The sequence below is a fragment of the Mus musculus genome, chromosome 6, assembly GCF_000001635.26.
Source record: "Mus musculus strain C57BL/6J chromosome 6, GRCm38.p6 C57BL/6J".
NCBI classification, from domain to species: domain Eukaryota; kingdom Metazoa; phylum Chordata; class Mammalia; order Rodentia; family Muridae; genus Mus; species Mus musculus.
The window spans coordinates 53361326-53379053 of NC_000072.6; the positions used below are offsets into that span (position 1 = coordinate 53361326).

The 17728-nt window shown below is 42.0% G+C and overlaps 1 protein-coding gene across 4 annotated transcripts in view; it reads left to right on the forward strand.

Annotated features, from left to right (window-relative positions):
* Positions 1-17728, forward strand: part of Creb5 (cAMP responsive element binding protein 5) — a 413139-nt gene that overhangs the window by 74100 nt on the left and 321311 nt on the right. For 3 of the 4 annotated variants that reach the window (NM_001327821.1, XM_017321522.2, XM_017321521.2), the window contains exons 2-3: positions 8462-8533; positions 14614-14707. In NM_001327821.1, coding sequence (NP_001314750.1) covers positions 8480-8533; positions 14614-14707 — 148 coding nt within the window. In that variant the 5' untranslated portion in view covers positions 8462-8479. The remainder of the gene's footprint in view (positions 1-8461; positions 8534-14613; positions 14708-17728) is intronic. The other variant, XM_017321523.2, reaches the window with a different exon arrangement.

Genomic DNA, 17728 nt, shown 5'->3' on the forward strand with positions numbered 1-17728 from the left:
CTGACATTTTCAAGAGAAAAACCCCTTCCACAATTTTGAGCCAAATTAATTAAATGCTGGCCAGAGAAATGAGCTCTAGTCAGCTCCGCCACGGAGTTCCCAGTGAGTGGCCACAAGTTGTGTTTTGCTGGAGCTAAAAAGACAAAACCCACAATTTATTTCATTTCCCATCAGGTCCAATCAGGGGCAAGCATACATACTGACATATTTCCTACGGAAGTACTGCCCACTACTGCCCACATGTGATTTCTGTAAAATTGGGTCAAATAAACTTGTTTAGGGGTGTGAAAACACATGGCTTGTTATTTTCCAAGAACGAGAACTCCCAGAATTCCAGGGAGTTACTTTGTCCATAAGCAGGTCGGAGTTTACAGAGCAACTTCGCCTCTTCCAGGTTCTGTGTTGGTCCCGCTGTTCCCACACTGCACAATACTATGGAAACTTACCTGGATTCTGCAGCTACTGGTGATAAGTTACTTTTAAAAATACCTGCTACTATATTACTGACCCAGTGATTTTTTTCTCGTCTATAGGTATGGTATGGTATACATAGATATATAAGCCCACCTTACCTAAAATATTAACCCCAGGCCAACCCCTTCTCACATTTGACTCTTACTTTTCACTTAGCATGGCCTTTAAATCTTCTACCGGTATTTTAAGTGTCTGAAAGCTTGATATTCAAAACGCTGTACACTGGGAATCTGAATCAAATCTTTGGATGTGTCTTACCTGGTATTGGGCTGATAGTGGGCATACTCACCTCCAAACATAACTATAGGCTTCTTTTAGGACACAGCCCAGGAATGCCTAGATTTCTGCTGGACCCACGGGCGAAAGCATCCATTCAGATAGGCTCATCCTTATAGTAGATCAGTATCAATGAGTTCATCTTAGGGTGAAACAATCTCTTCCCAGTGCTGCCGTAAGCAGAAGTTGTGTATAGCTGCCGTTTGTGTTGATGTCTTCTCAGATGCCATCACACAGATTCAGGAGACGTTTTTAACCCACTGTGCATGAATCAGGCATACATAGTTTCTGGGGATAGAACAACTTATTAGCAAAACTATCTAGCATTTGCACAAGTGCACAGAAAAACCAAGATTAAAAAGTTGTGACATTTCAAGATATCTGAAGATAATCACTTTCTTTTAAAATAGCTTAGTAGGACTAGAAAGATGGCTTAGCGATTAAGAGTGCTGGTGGCTCTTGCAGAGGATCAGTGTTCAATGGGCAGCACCCATACGGCAACTCACACCTGCCTGTAACTCCAGTTCCAGGAGATTCAGACCTCCCTCTGACCCCTGTGGGCACTAGGCATAGATATGGTGCACATACATGTATGCAGACAAGACACTCATGCACAAAAATAAATAAGTACATCTTCAAAAAAGACCATAAAAGACCACTCCCCTCCCCCAAACAGTGACTGTCTGGAAACAGAGCAGTTCCATTTGAGAATCTGCCACCCTAGACATACCAAGGAATACTGCATAATAGTGTCCATCAGAGAGGGGAAACTGGCTTCATGGAAAGCCACCTTTGACTTTGTGAAGAACACACACAACTTTGAATTTCATTTCTTTGCTGTTATAATTTTTCCATCTGAAGATTCCAAGGGGCAATTATTTTTAATGGCACCAGCGGACTTACTGGAAAACTAAAGATGCCTCCCTTGTGCTGTCTGGTTTTATGTCAACTTGACACCAAGGTAGAGTCATCTGAGAGGAGGTAGCTTCAAAAGAGGAAACAACTTCTCTGAACCATCATGATGAAGGGAAGCCTATGAGGCTTTTCTTAAATCAGGGGTTGATGGGGGAGGGCACCCCCAGGCTGCTTGTCCTGAGAGTTATAAGAAAGCAGGCTGTGTTTCCTTCTGAGGTTGTACCCAGTCCCATTAGAAACAAGCCAAGTGATTTAGTTACACTCAATACTTCCTTAAAACCCAGACAAACACCACCCTAGTGTTTTGTTAACCACACATGTCAAACACAGTTTTCTTGGAGATGGGAGATGTTCTGCAAAAATATACTGTACTGGACAGAAGGAAGAAGAGCAAAGATCTGAGTGCACACACTCAGGCGGGTCCATGCTAACTTAGGGCTTCTCTGTGCTGCAAACCTAATGCCTTGCACTCGGGCTCAGCCAATGTGCACTGAACTGTTGAACTCATAGATAGGAAAGTTAGAAGACAGGTTAGGGAGAACAAAAGCTCCAATTAGCCCATGACTTAAAAAAAAAAAAGCAGAAAGCCCTCATACCTAAAGAAACATATGGAACATTTAAAAAGAGAGAGATGGGGAACTGTAGCATATGAAAAAACAATCCCACCGGAATGCTTTCCAATATATGGTTATAAACGCCACATATATATAAAACCACAGGCCCCTGCAGAAGGTGAGGAGAGGCCCCGAGGCCCAGCACTCATTCCTCCTTGGGCCTCCTTCTGAGAGTAAGATCAGGGTCAGGTTCCAGAGATGAAAGCTGCTGGAAGCCCTTCCTTCTGGGAACAGGGGGCCTTGTGGGAAGGGAGCTCTTGACAGTCTCTGTAATGATGGAGTACGTGACAGAGTCCCGAAGAGGTCTCTGCTTCAGTCTGTAGCAGCCTGAACTTTGGAGGATATGAGGGCACGGCGAACATTTCTAAAAGGAGAGAATTTTGTTCCACTGGAGTCATGTTCAACTCTAGGCAAACACACACAGCTCTACACCTCTAGGAAGGAGTGCCAGCTTTAAGCTGTGCAGGGCCACACCCCACTCATGCCACCTTCTTTGTAAGGGACAGTCTCACCTCAGGGCCTAGCCCTTTTCTGGTTGGAAAACTCAGCAGCATGCAGGCATTTCAAGCTGGAGGGCTGAAATGTCACTTTTAAAAGCAGGGTTAAAGAGGTCACACAGCTGCAAATAATACGGGCCCAATGAAATTCAGATTCCAACTGCAGTGCACTTCAAGAATAACACAGGGACAGGAAACGAGCTGACCCGATCCCTCCACTAGCAAAGCCAAGCCAGGAGGGTTGGGGACACACACGGACACACACACACACACACACACACACACACACACGGGTGGGGGAGGCAAGACAAAGATTCACAGAGAAGTAGACATACAAAGAGTCAGTTTTACATAGAGAAGACAGACACACTAAGATAGGTACAGAGCCACTCAGAGAGCTACAAAGATCTATTCACAAAACCAGTGACTTTCTTGGACTGAAATTCAGGGGCATTTATTTTTTTTATATTTCAAGTTATACTGTTTGGGTTTGAAATATCAAGATGGATTGGAAGTCCCCAAAGTTAAGCCAGTTATCCTTCCTGACAGTTTTCATGTGGAGGGTTCTGGGTCCAAATGTTTGGCTACTATGATTCTGTTTTAGAAATGAGGAAATACTATGAGTTAGGGTGGCTTTATTTATATTGTTCATAGATAGATATAGATATAGATATAGATATAGATATAGATATAGATATAGATAGATGGCTTAGCCTCGAAGTGAAAATATATTTTTTTCTGACAGCTAGTGTGGTATGAGGGGATCTAGCTTGCATGTTTGATGTGAGACAGAGTTGGGCATCTGACAGAGAATAAAGAGTGTAGAATGTGTTTGTGAGTAGTACGCGCGTTTCTCATGGTGTGCGGTGCCATGTCTTTCGGTCTAAATGTCAAATTGGCTTTGCCTGTAATAAACTTAGTTAAATAGTCTGTGTTCTCAGAGAAAACAGTGCAGAGTTGGAGTCTTACTCAGTAGGACTTCCTCAAGCACTCACCCACTTTGGGAGGGACCCTTTCCTTGTCTAGAGCCCATTCAAGGGTCAGGAGGCTCAATAAGGCAGGAGGTTTTTTTTTTTGTTTTGTTTTTTTGTTTTGTTTTGTTTTTTTCAGATGAACTCTCCCAAGAAGATTCCATCTAGTCTTGTGGTGAGGCAATAGATGCTAGCCAGAGTTTAACATTCAAGGTCTGTGCTGTGCCCATAACCAGGTAAATGGCACCGGAGATGTGTTCTGTGCCCATAACCAGATAAATGGCACCAGAGATGGTGTTCCCTGATGCTCAATTTACATCTTAGACATTCCTATTATTTTTGGTCCTAGGCTTTCGGATACAAGCAATATTTTTAGTGTTTCCCATTCCAAATTTCCTATCACTGTCTGCCTCTACTGGGCTGATGAATGGTGAAACATTCCTTTGGGCTGATCACTGCAAACCAGAGGGAGTCAAAATTTCTCACTCTGGTTCCAGTGTCAGCCTTACATTGAAAGCATGTATTTAGAGTATTCAGTGTAGGCTCTCTAGGTTTTTAACGGTGCCTTTTCTCTTTCAGTGTTTGCCTTTTGGGAAACAGTTAATTCCAAGCCCATCATAATGGCCAGAAAAAACCTTTGAACAGATTGGTGACCTCAGGCATTATGGAGGAACTTCCCATTTTAGACCAGGAATTTGTGGGGTCAAACCCTGAACAAAGAAAGAGATTCTTGTCAGCCAGGGGGACACAACATCAGTGGAGGGTTTGAGTTGTAAATCAGCCAGTCATCTCCAGGTCCACTGGGGAAACCTCTGCTCGCTTTGTGAGAGACTAAACTGCGTTATTAGGATCTTTCTGCTCGCTTTGTGAGAGACTAAACTGTGTGATTAGGATCCTTAATTGTTTTCCAAAAGGCTGAGAAGAAGAGTTAGACTCATGAAGTGTTCCCTTTAGCTGAACAGTGAGTCTGACAGTAGGGAAAGAACAATTAATACGGTGCTATTTAAAAACTATTAAGTGCTAGAAACATCCGCCACAGTGGGGCTACTTCTCATCTGTGCAGCCAAAGTCAGGATTCCTCAAAGGGTGGTCTATAGGGTTGTGAACAGCCCAGTGACCCAGTGTCTTGCTTGCGATATCTGATGGAATGAACATGAACAGATAGAAACTAGCTTCCTCCTAATTTTGTCCACCAAAAAAAAAAAAAAAAAAAAAAAAAAAGCACCTTTGGCTCCCCACCCCCACCTAGTCTGGGGAGATGTTTTAAGACTATACCCAGAGAAGAGAAAGAGTCTGTGTCCCACACAATCTCTCATCTCTCGAAATTTGATACTGGGCAAAATGTTGCCTCCAGAGTTAGTTGAGAACAGAAGGTTGTTTGGGACAATTTATTGTGATGATTCAAGGTTCATTAATATTCCACAAATATTTATTGAACGCCTACTATGGAAGCTGTAGGCAGTGGAGCCTAGGCTGTGGTGATTGCCAAACCAAACTTGGTTTATTAAAAAAATCCCAGCCTGTAAAATATCTGAATGGGAAATGAGGACGAGGTCTTGCTTCTGAGGACCAAGTGTGGAACAACCTGGCTAGAGCCCATCTGAATAATTTGCCCCACTTGGTGGGTGATAAAAGAACCCATGTGGAGCTTCAGTAAGGGTCTGATGGTGTAATTATTGTACCATACGCTAGAAAGAAACCATAATAATAGACCGTAAAAAAATCCACCATGCCTTTTGACTAATACATCAGACCAGATCATACCAGTTGATAAAAGTAATGAGGTCTACACGGCAGAGCGGTTCCATTTAGAAAGTCTATTGCAAGCACCTACATGGAGAGGAATTAGCAAGCGAGTGTTGTTTGCAGGAGTTGCATGTGGGAACTGTAGATCATCAAAATTAAGTAGTTGAGGTTTATACAGTATACATACACCCACTCATATTAGACCTTACTGCTCCCTTAAAACCTACTTTTATATTAGCAACGGCTGTGTGCCTCAAGACTTTTATTTCAATGTTCTGTTGCCAAACAGATTTGCTCCATATTTATTGCATATCATTTAATAAGTTGCTACAGATTCGTCTCTGTCTGGAACATAAACGGAAAGGACAGTAGTAACAGTGGAATGCACTACTGCTTGTGCTTTCAATTGTTGAAGAGACTTTGTGCGTCTCATATTGTGTCTCTTGAAGTATAAAGTCTCTTGCTAATACATGTCAGTATTTATCAAATTATATTAATCATATTCCTCTGAACACGTCAGTCCCACAATAGAAGCTCAGAACCTCAGAGTAAGTCTGTGGAGCTGGGCTCAGAAATGTGTTCAAGCATGAGTATCAGAGTTTGGTTCTAAGATGTTTGAAGCTGAAATGGTAACTGGTGATTAAGGAGGTCAAACAGAGCTCTAGAATATCGGTTCACTGAGCCTGAGTTTATGTTTCCCAGCCAGCACGTTGGTGGGTCAAGGACTGGGATCGAGCAGTGATTATAGTAGAAAGACAATTTCTTCTTAGACTTAATCCCTGAGTTTAGCAAACTCTTCCCTTACGTTGGCTCGTTAAACTCTATAGAGACTCAACAGTAGCTGTTGCTGGGACATTCATTTAATTATCATTAATTATTACCTTCTGATGTCCACCATAAATATGCATACATAGAGCTCTCCCATTTGACTATCATGTAATCTTCATTTTGATTGTAAACAAGCTGTTCCATCATGGCATTAGCAAATGAAGCTCTCAAGTGGCCCTCAAGAAAGAGCCACACAGGCAAACGAGCTCCCCTCCCACCTCCCACCCTGCTCTTCTCCATGATTCCAAAATGTCTGACAGACCCTAAGCCATGGAATCAGATACAGGAACAAAGGGGCTGAAGATAAATATTGCTACACCTATTGTCAAGGTGGGGACACTGAGGCATGAAGCCATTGCCAAGCAGACAGACTCACAGACACAAAGGCATTTCCAGGAAAGCACTGAATTTTTTTTAGACAAACATGGCAGATTTAATTAGAGGGTAAGCTACTTTATTCTATTTCTTAAGCTAGTTTATTGTGGTTACTCTGCCTCCCCAGTCAAAATCATTGCTCTTTACTTTTTGTCATTGGAAGCAGTGATGTTCTGAGATCAGCAATATTAAAATTAAATAAACAAATAAAAAGATAGAAAATATTGTTGCTTAGAACTTTCTTTGGATAAGAGAAGAGATTTCAAATACACCTAGGTTTTAATTTCTTCTTGTAAATATAATACATAAACATAAAACATTTTCCATATGCTTGGAAGCAGTGGCAGGGAAAGGTTTGCATGGTCCAAGCACCAAGACACAGTGTTTAAGGAGCCATTCTAATTTCCACAATTTGAACATTACAGGACGCATATGAGTTGTTGGATTTCTACCTTATATTCCATAAATATGTGTTTATTGAAAAACAAAAATTAAGAACATTAGCTCATAAGAAAAATGTAAATAAACTCAGAAAAGGAACATACAAAATAATGCTTAATTTAGTAAAGCATAAAGTTATGCTAATCAGCCCATGTGAAGTCCTTCCAGAGCAGTGGTTCTCAACCTTCTTAAACACTGCAAGCTTTTAAAACCCTCATGCTGTGCTGACCCCTGACCATAAAATTATTTCATTGCTACTTCATATCTGTAATTTTGCTATTGTTCTGAGTTGTAACATAATATCTAATATGTGGGACATCTGATATGTGACCCCTGTGAATGACCCTCCCAATCGGGGCATGACCCACAGGTTGAGAAACTGCCTGCCAAGTACATCATAGTTGGGAGGGGGTTTACCTCCCCCAACCCCCCCTGTTTTTAGTTTTGAATTTTCATCTCTGACTGGCAATGTTATTTAAGGCAAACATTCCTCACTTTACGTTTTGGAAAAGTGAGAGGATGAGATACTAGTGTTTGGAGAAGCAAGTATAAAATGTACAAATAGGACGAACTTGCACAGTGGGACTCGACTCGTCCATGATGCCAAGCTGCCACCACCTTCCTTTTGGAATCACCCATGGCCAGCATTTTAAAGAAACATTGCTTCTTGTACCCAGGGTTAAGGCAGTCGGTTCTGAAGCTTAACAATAGACCCACATACCCTTTAAAGTGCATGCAATATATAAGCACAATTCTAATGCTGGTTTTAGGATATTTGGAAAACCACCTAAGTAATGCCCCTTAAATTTGCATAGTTCTTCCTGTCATTGCAAAAGAAACAAAGCCAACAGCAACAGGTGTGTTAACCACAGAGCCATGTAGGCCGCACTTTCCTGGCACTGGGATCATTGGCAAAGGCAGTTTTGACCACACTCAATTTCTGCCGGGTGAGCACAGAATTGAAAAGCCTCCCTCTGGCTTCCCCGGTTTCAGAGTTCTCCTTAGAATCCAGGTGCTGTGCTTTGCCTTGGGATCTTGCTGGGGTCTTCTAACCCGACAGTAGCACCCACCAGCTCCCTTTGGATGGGCAGGCTTTAGGTTCCAACATCATTATGGCTTCTTTAATATGCGCTAAGGAGAGCACACTAGGAACTGGAATCAGGAGAGCCAAAGAACTGGAACGGGGTCCATGTTCACTGTGTTCGTGTGTAACTTTTTCAGTTTAGGGAATGGCAATAGATGTCTCCCCGTGATTGTCTTTCTCATGCATTTAAAGCAGAGGAAAGCGATTTTCATGGGTTTCTGTTTTCCTTTAACCCTTCAGATTTATGAGGAATCCAAGATGAACTTGGAGCAGGAGAGGCCGTTTGTCTGCAGTGCCCCAGGCTGCTCCCAGGTGAGTGTGCGGATCCTCTGTGCTCCAGCTGCTAGGAAATGCTTCTCCCATCCCCTGGAAGATTATTTCCCATTGGGCCACCATAGCCACTGGGCTTTCTTTCCTCACTGAAATGCTTTCAGCCTCTCCCAAACCATTGACATCAGGACTCTCATCTTCACTACTGTTGGATCACACTTTAGAGTTTGAAATACTTCCCTTTCACCCCAAAACACAGTGGCGTTGACATCCCTATGAGTAACTTCCTCCGGAAGCAAGCCAGACACATCCTGCCCACCATTTCCGCTGGACTGTCATTCAGAAAGGGGAAGGTGGTGTGTACTTATGCTTGCATGTATGCTGGGTGCTTTTTAGGAGTTGTTTCATAGTCATGGGTTGGATTCCCACTCCTTTCTGAGAAGAAGTACGCCCCTATGACTGCCTGTTCTTGAACTATAGTTCTTGGACACAAACGTGTTAAGAGGAGTGGATATCTTGGCTTGCAGGATAGAATCTTGGGGTCTCTTCTTAGTGTTCAGCTAATGTCCAATCTTGTTTTTATGTGGAAATTAAAATTTTTGCATTTTATCTTTAAACTTGAAGGTGACATTTTTGTTCCTGACTCAAGAGTCTATCTTTGGGTAATGCCATGTTCCAGGGGGTTTAGATATGTAGAAATGGTTTTCCTACCAAGATCTTTATTTTATGGCAGATAGGACACATTTCCGAGTCTGAGCTCAAGCATTTTGCTGACGTGGAAGATTACACTCGTTTCATATTTTCATATACCTTCAAGGAAACCAAGGCCCACCCCCATTAGTTTGTGTGATAGTGTTGGCAGTCTGGTGTGGGGCAACACCTAGGGATCAGGACAATTCAGATGAATATCCTTCTTATTTTTATTTCCCAGAGTTCCTGGAGGATTCTAGGAGAATGTGAAGAGGGGTTTTTGGAGAAACACATTCCCAGAAATATAGAATGTTGCTGCTGGTGTTGCTGCCGAGCAGCCAAAGCGTGGCGTTTGCATCAGAGGAGTTTGTGCCAGTGTTTCTTTCTAACTTGTAAACAAGAAAACTAGCAGAGGAAAAGTATGTTGGAGCAAACGGGTTTTGAAAGCCCCTGTGAAGTAGAAAACACTAGGGAAATCTAGATAGGTTGATAAGTAACTGGGAAAATCCTGGTAGATAAGGACTTTCCATGGTAAATGCAGAATATCTTCTTACTAAGTTAAAACCTGGTTCCTAACTAAAACAAAAGCACCCCTCAGTTTCTTCAAAGGAAAGCCTCCTTGTCCAAAGGAACCCAGGTGATTGGAGGGATTTGCTTTGCCCGGCTGTGGCAATAGACATTAAGTTTTATTTATTACAAGCCGCCTATACCCTTTCTCTGCACTTACCTGTGTCTAGGCTTCTAGCTGCCCCATGAAAACCACAGTGCTCTAAACACACGTATCTGGTCTGGGCATTAGATCTATAATCATATGATGAAATCACAAATTAACTAGTTGGTTGCGTTTTTTTTTTTTTTTCATAAAGAAGCAACAGACCACACTGGGGAGCTGACTTTACTTGGGGGCTGGGGGCAGAGCATGGGGAAATGAAAGGTTTCTCTATGGAACAGGACCTCCAGAGATCCATCAAAATAAAATTAGGGTTCAGGCTAGGTGAGGATTCCCAGCTATGTCCAGGGTTGGAATACCAGCAGAGAAGAGCTTCGAGCCATATGTGAGATTCTCATTAGTCAGATAGGAGAGAGATATCTATGCATACGTATTGAGCTGTATGGCATATACTGTCCCAAACTCATCATCATCATCATCAACCAAGTTGCTCTTTGACATGGGCACTATCTTGTGTATTATAGAATGATTGGCGTTATTCCTGCCTTAACCCATCAGATGCCAATAGCACATTGCAGCTGTGACAACCAAAACATCTTCAGAGGTTGCCAGATGTCCTCTAGGATCAAAATTGCTTCTAGTTGGCAATGCCTGTGGTTTCACTTGGGTTATAGCCTTGATTATTATTTTTTTTTTGTACTCCTTTGTTCTGGATCCCCAACTTCTAACTGATACTCTCCAGCTCTGTTCCATGCCTTGCTCTATGCTGCATTTCCCTCACTGGAGTCAGGCAAGATATAAGCAGGCCAATGCCATAGTCACGTAGTCACTGGTGCCCTATGCTGTTGGAGCTGGGATAGTCGGAGGAAGGAGCAACGGCTGTTGGATTTGGCAGCTAGGTGCTCGAAGGAGACATGGGAGAAAGCAGAGGGTGGAGGCCTGACTGAAAGGGATTAATGAGCGAGTGGGTGGCAGATGGCAAGGGAGCTGGAGCGGTGGCACAGAGGAGCCTTTCAGGAGCAGGAGGCAGTGCCGGGAAGCAGAGTGATCCAGGGGCAGCCTGTGAGGGAGGCAGCTGAAGGATAGCCAGGGTGAATTTAGTCAAGATGGAGACACCAGTGAGGAGGCGGGAAGGAGCGGGAGAGCTTGAAGGGATAGTGCCAAGAAGGAAGAAGGCATAGAGCATCCTGTAGGGCAGTGGGTACCTCGGCAGTGTTGAGCCCAGAGGGGAGAGAGCGAGACTCTGCCAAGTTCCATGCAAAGTCTGAGGGGATTGAGTGCAGTTGACTTTTGGCTTAAGCATGTTCTCTCTTAGGCACTGAGGATTTGAACCCAGGAACCTAGGCAAGTACTCTGTCACTGACTGTGCCCTTACTGCCCAGTTCTTCACTAGACCCCATTTTGAGTGACCTTGAATATTTTGTTGAAGGAGCAAGCCAAGGTGTTTCTTTAATGAGGCTAAGTGGACTGTGGAAACTGTTGGATACTTGTGAGAAATTGAGATTCATGTAATGTCTCCATTTTAAAGGACAATTCCAAGACTCACCCACCCACTCCCAGTTTTAGATGTAGTGATGTATCTAGAAGCTGGTGTGCCCTTTATGTGAAAGTATTTCCTTTTTCTTGACAAACTGTTTTATGCTCATCTTTTAGTTGAACAAAGACATAGACATCAGCCGGTAGTCCTGAGTGTCATGGCTGGCAGAATATTAGTAACCCAGAGTCATATCAGCTGGTGTGATTATATGTGTGCTGTCTGTGACCATATCATAGCATTTGCCCTAGTGTCATCCTGTAATCTGGGGACATGCAAGGAAGAGATTAGGGCACCTTGAAGATGAAACAGGATTGTCATTGCTTGGAGGAGATGATGGAGAGATTCCTTTGCTCCACTTTCTTTCCTTGGAGAGAAACTTCCCTCTATTGGGGATAGCCTCTAACACCCGGAAGGTCCTTTCAGCTCTAATCTGTAAATATAAACTCTGTCTCCGGAGAAACAAGGACCACACTTGCTATGCTCTCTGGTTTCTTAGCGGCCTGGGTGGGTTGTTATTTTCAGCTCCATTGTCTTTTTTATACTATGTATCTCATTTATTTACCATTTGTGATTACTTGGCTCATTCAGAAGGCAACTTTAGTTACTATGCGGTGTTACAGCCCTGTCCCTATAACCTGGGAGCTCAAAAGACTAAGGAAACGGATTCTGAGGTCCTGGCTAGCCTGGGCTATGTAGTTGGGTAGTGAGCCTTTGTGAACCAACAACAAACAACCAAAAAGCAGACAAACCTGGTTAAATGTTTCATCCTGGCTATTGTGGTTTATTATAGGCTAGAGAGCATGCTAAGTGGTCAGAAGCAGGTAGTGATACCACAAAGGACCCAAGTTGGGGTCCTAGCACCTGTTTTAGTTGGCACACAACTACTTGTAATTAAAAGGGTATCTGATGTCCACTTCTGCTATCTGTGGGCACCTGCACTCACATGCTACACACACATACACACACACACACACACACACACATACACACACAATTGAAAATAAATCTTTAGAAAATATTATTTTAAAATAGTATATTAAAGCTGGAGAGGTATTTCAGGGGTTAGGAGCATTGACTAAGAGGCCTGGGTCAGTTCCTAGCACCCATATGACAACTAACACCCATCTGTAACTCTAGTTATGGGAAATCAGATGCCTTCTTCTGGCCTCTATGGATTCTAGGCACACACATGTCACATAGACATACATGCAGGCAAAACACTTACACACATAGAATAAAATAGGTTCTTAAAGTGGTTTATTAGTACTAAGTGAAATATAGTACCATATCATTTATATTACATTAACTTTTCTCTCTAATTCATGAATACTACTGTTAAATATTTGGTGTTAAGAGAATCAAGAGAATAAATAATACAGAAACAGGAAAACCTAAAGTTATATGAAACAAACCTTTGGGTAACCAGAAGTTGGTGTCAGTGCCACTGTTTGCAAACTCTTCAGTCTATGCTGCAAGCACCAAGTAAATAACTGCTTTCAGAACCTTTCATAGGCTTCAGAGTAGTGGAGTCCTGTTTGATCACAAATCCATTCTCTATGTAAAAAAGAAAAATAACAAAAACCTTCAACGATCGTGTACAAAGAGATTCATATTGACCATCCTGAGTTCTGGAAGTTTCTTTTCTAGTTATCAAAAACTCAGAAATGTTCATCAGAATATATTATTTTCCTATGTTTATATGTGACTTTAATAATCAATGTTCAGTTCACCGTGTTCAGTTAATGTGTAATGAAACTATGTTCACTTTAATCATTACAAACATACCAATCTGAGACAGGTCAGGCTGGAGTCTGCTCAGTAACACATTTTTGCAGCCAAACCACAATGCTCATCACTGGTACTCATGGCTACATTTCTATGGTAGAATTTTAGGAAACTCTTCTTTTCTCCTTTAGAATTTAGCATAACCTTTGAGAGATTTTGAGTGATTGCAGGGCCACTATTTCTTTTCAACGAGGAAGTGACAGAGGTTTTACAGCAGCAAGCAGACACTTGCCTCTGGGTGTCAGGATCGATTTTGTTTATGATGCAATGGACAGAGTCACCACATGGCTTTACTCAACACAAGAGAACCAGAACTGGCCCAAAATAATTGGACCCTAACATCATTCCCTGAAAATTTCAGATAAATACAGATTGACTACAGTCTGCACAGTATAGAACACCCCAAATAATTTGTCATGGTACTGTAAAATCATGTGTATAATTAAAATAAAGCAGATAATATGGGGACTAGGCTTTCATAAACAGAAACATACCGTAAAGACATCATCCCGTATACATTAGTAGATATATTTAAAAAATTAAGCATGGCATGGAATTCTTTTCCAAAGTCTGACATAAATCAAAATTCTTACGATGTCATGCGTTTCTCTTATTTTTGGTTAATCTGTAGATAGTGTCTAGCATACTTACCATGCCCCTGACTTAATTTTATACTATTATGTAAAGCAGTTACCATTATAGAAAGTTCCACATGGCTTCGCCTGTTCCCAGTGCTGCCCAGATTTCCATCCATTTCCTCGTGTTGGACGTTATATTCTCTGCTGCCATTAGTCACATGTTGGGGCCATGAGAAGTATTCCTTTCTTTTCTGCTATATTTCCTTAAGAAGCCTCCTATCAGGGGCAGGCACCAGGGCACACTGTGTCCTTGGAGTGTGTGTTGTTTCAGTACCGTCAACGGGGCTTTTTTGCATTTTCTGTTTCATTATTTAGCAAAAGATAAGACAGAGTTCAAATTCGTTGAACTTGAAAAGTTCTCCTCCCCCAACCGCCAGATGGAAACCTCTAGTTTTCAAGAAACACATGGATTCTGTGATTGCCTGATTAGTCAGTGCAGCTGGGCTTACACAAGAAGCAGAGGACTTTGGGGAAGGTCTGGGGGGAAGGTGTGAGGAACTCTGGGGTGACTAGAGGCAGAGAGCACTTACCAGTAGCCCTTTGCCACATGGGCAAGCCTTTTGCAAACATATGGACGTGATAGTGTACATAGCTGTGGGTAGTTGCGAGGAATCCCCTCCCATACCCAGCGCACAACTGTAAATCAGCATGGAACTTTACTCATATGATAATATTTTTTTTCAGAACCGATTTTTTTTAAGTCTCTCTCTCTTTTTTTTATTCTGAATGTCTTTTTCTCTTTGATGTTAAGTATGTGCTGCAAACTGAATGTCTCCTGTTCCTCTCTCTATTCACCTGACAGCGTTTCCCAACAGAGGACCATCTGATGATTCATAGGCACAAGCACGAGATGACTTTGAAGTTCCCTTCAATAAAGACAGACAATATGCTGTCAGGTAAGAAAGCATCAGGCAAGGAAGGTTTGGAGCATCACAACTCTGAATCTTTCTGCTACTACTGACTTGGTGCTGTGATTACAGGCATGGCTTGCCATACCTGATATAACTTCTCGTTTTATATGTTGCGTTAAACTTGGCTCCATGTTTTTTTTCAAAGTTAGCCTCACAGGTAACAATGTGCGCTGGACCTCTGCAATGCACTGTTCTGCAGTTACATGGATTAATCGATTTCCTGCCTTCATGGATATCAGGGTAGTCTTCCCTGTGAACATATGGCTAAAATCAAGGCTCATTTGTGATATAGTGATTAATGATAAATTAATATTTAAATCAAATTAATTATTAATTAAATCGAATTAATGTTGTAGGGAGCCAGTGCCACGCAGCCTAAGCAGAAGGAGCACGGAGGATGCTCAGGGAGTGTTTCCTTAAGAAATACCACTTGTCTCTTAAGTGGGCAATTAAATGAGATGGTACATAGAAACCTGCTCAGTGATTGGGAGCAAAATGAATAATACTTAGTCCATCAACTAATCCACACATCTTCCTGTCTTAAAGGGGAAATGAAAAAGTAAAGATAGAGGGATGAGGAACTTGAAAGCTAAGCTGGGCTCTGCCTTGGCTATGTGACCTTGAACAAATAATTGAACCTTTCAAGGTCTAAGTTTCTTCCTCCATCAAATGGGAATGATTGTATCTCTTCAGCATATTTCACTAACTAAATGTGAGGGGCCAATGGAAGGAGGTCCGAGTGCTTCACAGACGTGAGCAAGATGATCAGGTCATTGCCTTCTCACATGAACTATTTGACCCATAACCCTGTCTCAGTGACATTCAGGAGGAGATGACACCCCTATGCCTGAATTGTGATAGACATCAGAAGAGACACCCACAGGTCATATGACCTAGTACTTTTGTTGCACTTAAATTTACTAGGGAGTTATTTTTTTGCCATTATTACTCAATCTTATGTAAATTGCCACTGTGTTACCATGAAGCATGCAATAAATTAAAGAGGCTATCCTAGAATCACCAAACAGGGTGGTGCTGATGGTCCCTGATCTTCAGTGCTCCAGCTGGTAGACTGGGCCACCACCCTCTGAGTCAGGCGGGGCCAGGTTAGACATATGAGCAGATGTATTTGAGCCATCACAGCTTCACAATCTACTAGAGAGGTCTGATCATGGGGCCGGTAGTCTGAGCTCAGGAGACCAGCTCAAAGGGACCCTCTGCCTTTTCTCTGTCACTTCCCACCTCTACCTTCCACTTTTCTCTTCTTTTGAATAAACTAACTGTTATTCAGGACTGGTGCAGCTTTTTGTGAGTTTCAAGAGGTGCAGAAAGTCCTATAAGAAGGTGATGAGAACCATAGAAGGCTCCAATGGATGCCCTGTCTTATGTCACTTCCTGGTCTGTCAAGGTGCAGACTGTCCAACTTTTGTATTTCAGAAGTAATCATGAGTGCAGAAGCAGCCAATATTTAAACCCAATTCTCAATATTTAAACCTATGGGCCATTCCTTGAATTCTTAAACTGGTTACCTAGAGTGGGTTGTGTAAAGGGGCAGGAGGGGTATTCCAGAGAGTGAGTGTGTAGGATCTGTGGCTCCAGCAGTAAGCAGTAGTGTAAGCAGTCTTTCAGGCAGGCTAGCCTGGCTCTACAAAATGTCTCATCTAAACATCTGTACAACAGCAGCCAGAAACCTGTGACCACATGAACAATGGGGTAAGGCCCTTTTTCCTCTACTGCCCCAAACATTGTTTCTCCTGGACCTTTGTTAGTTTGTGGCCCTTACTGCAAACCCTGAGCAGGGCCAGGTGAAAAGCAGTTGGGAGTGTAGAACCTAATTTTATTATGTGAAATGTATTAGGAAAAAATATGAAGAGAGCAAGAAACACAGAGAAGACAGCATGATGAAGGCAATGGTGCATCTTATCTGCTTCCTTTTGTTTGTGTTGAAGTTAATATGAAATGATTTCATATTCCAGCGAAGTGCTCAATTTCAGAGCCTATTTCTCACTCTGCATGTTCAGAGTTCTGTGGGGCTTTCTAGAATAGAGAGCTGTCCAGTCCAGATAGAATGTTTTAATATCTAGAGAGTTAATGTTGGCTGTGTGTTGCATTCCAGGGCTGTCCACACTGAATTGAATTAGCCTTTCTGTTGGATATTTGGACTTCACTGGTTTTGTTCCAAGAAGTGACTAAATTGTCTATTTACCAAAAATATAAATTTCTATGATTAAGGCTTGAACATATTTATGATTACAAATTTGAATGGAGATTTTACACATCTATATCTTGATTTGTTTCAACACATTAAAACTTCCTTTGCCACTAAAATTTGTTCAGGTCAGTATTATTTGCCTTACATCTATTTAGTGTCCCACATGATGATATAAATCAAATAGTAAATGAACATCAAACAAAACTCTCCAAATTCTTCTTGATCCATTTTTCAAACAGTATTTAATTGCAAAAAATTTTCATTTCAGATGAAGTGAGACTTAACCTATTGTATGAAGATGAATCCTGTTAGCTGTGCATTTGTGTGGCTAGTATCAGGATGTCTTGTTAGTCTCTATAGCGTCACTACATTCTTCACTGTTTGCAAATTTCACAGTTCCAGAGCTGGGTTCCTAGCTCAGTGCCAGAATGCTTGCCTAGCATGGCCAAAGCCCCAGCTAGGTTTGAGTACAAAAACTGACTGTCACTGATCCTTGCCATGTCATAGAGAGTGAGTGCATGTATTTAAATGAGTCTGCTCTTCTGGATGGAGTATGAACATAGACTCTATTTTTCACTCTAATTGGGCAGATGAATAGGGTAGGGTGCTGGGTTATGAGGGCAAAAAGACACACATAGCCTCTCCTGCTGTGGGCCTCTCATTCTTAACTCTTCTGTATGGCACAGTTTCAGAATCTAAGGGTGATGGTGGTCACTTTCAGTCGTCCTTGTTCAAATGAAATATAACTTCACGACAAGGAAAGTTTTAATAGAGAAAAAGTGTTTTGCCTGTGT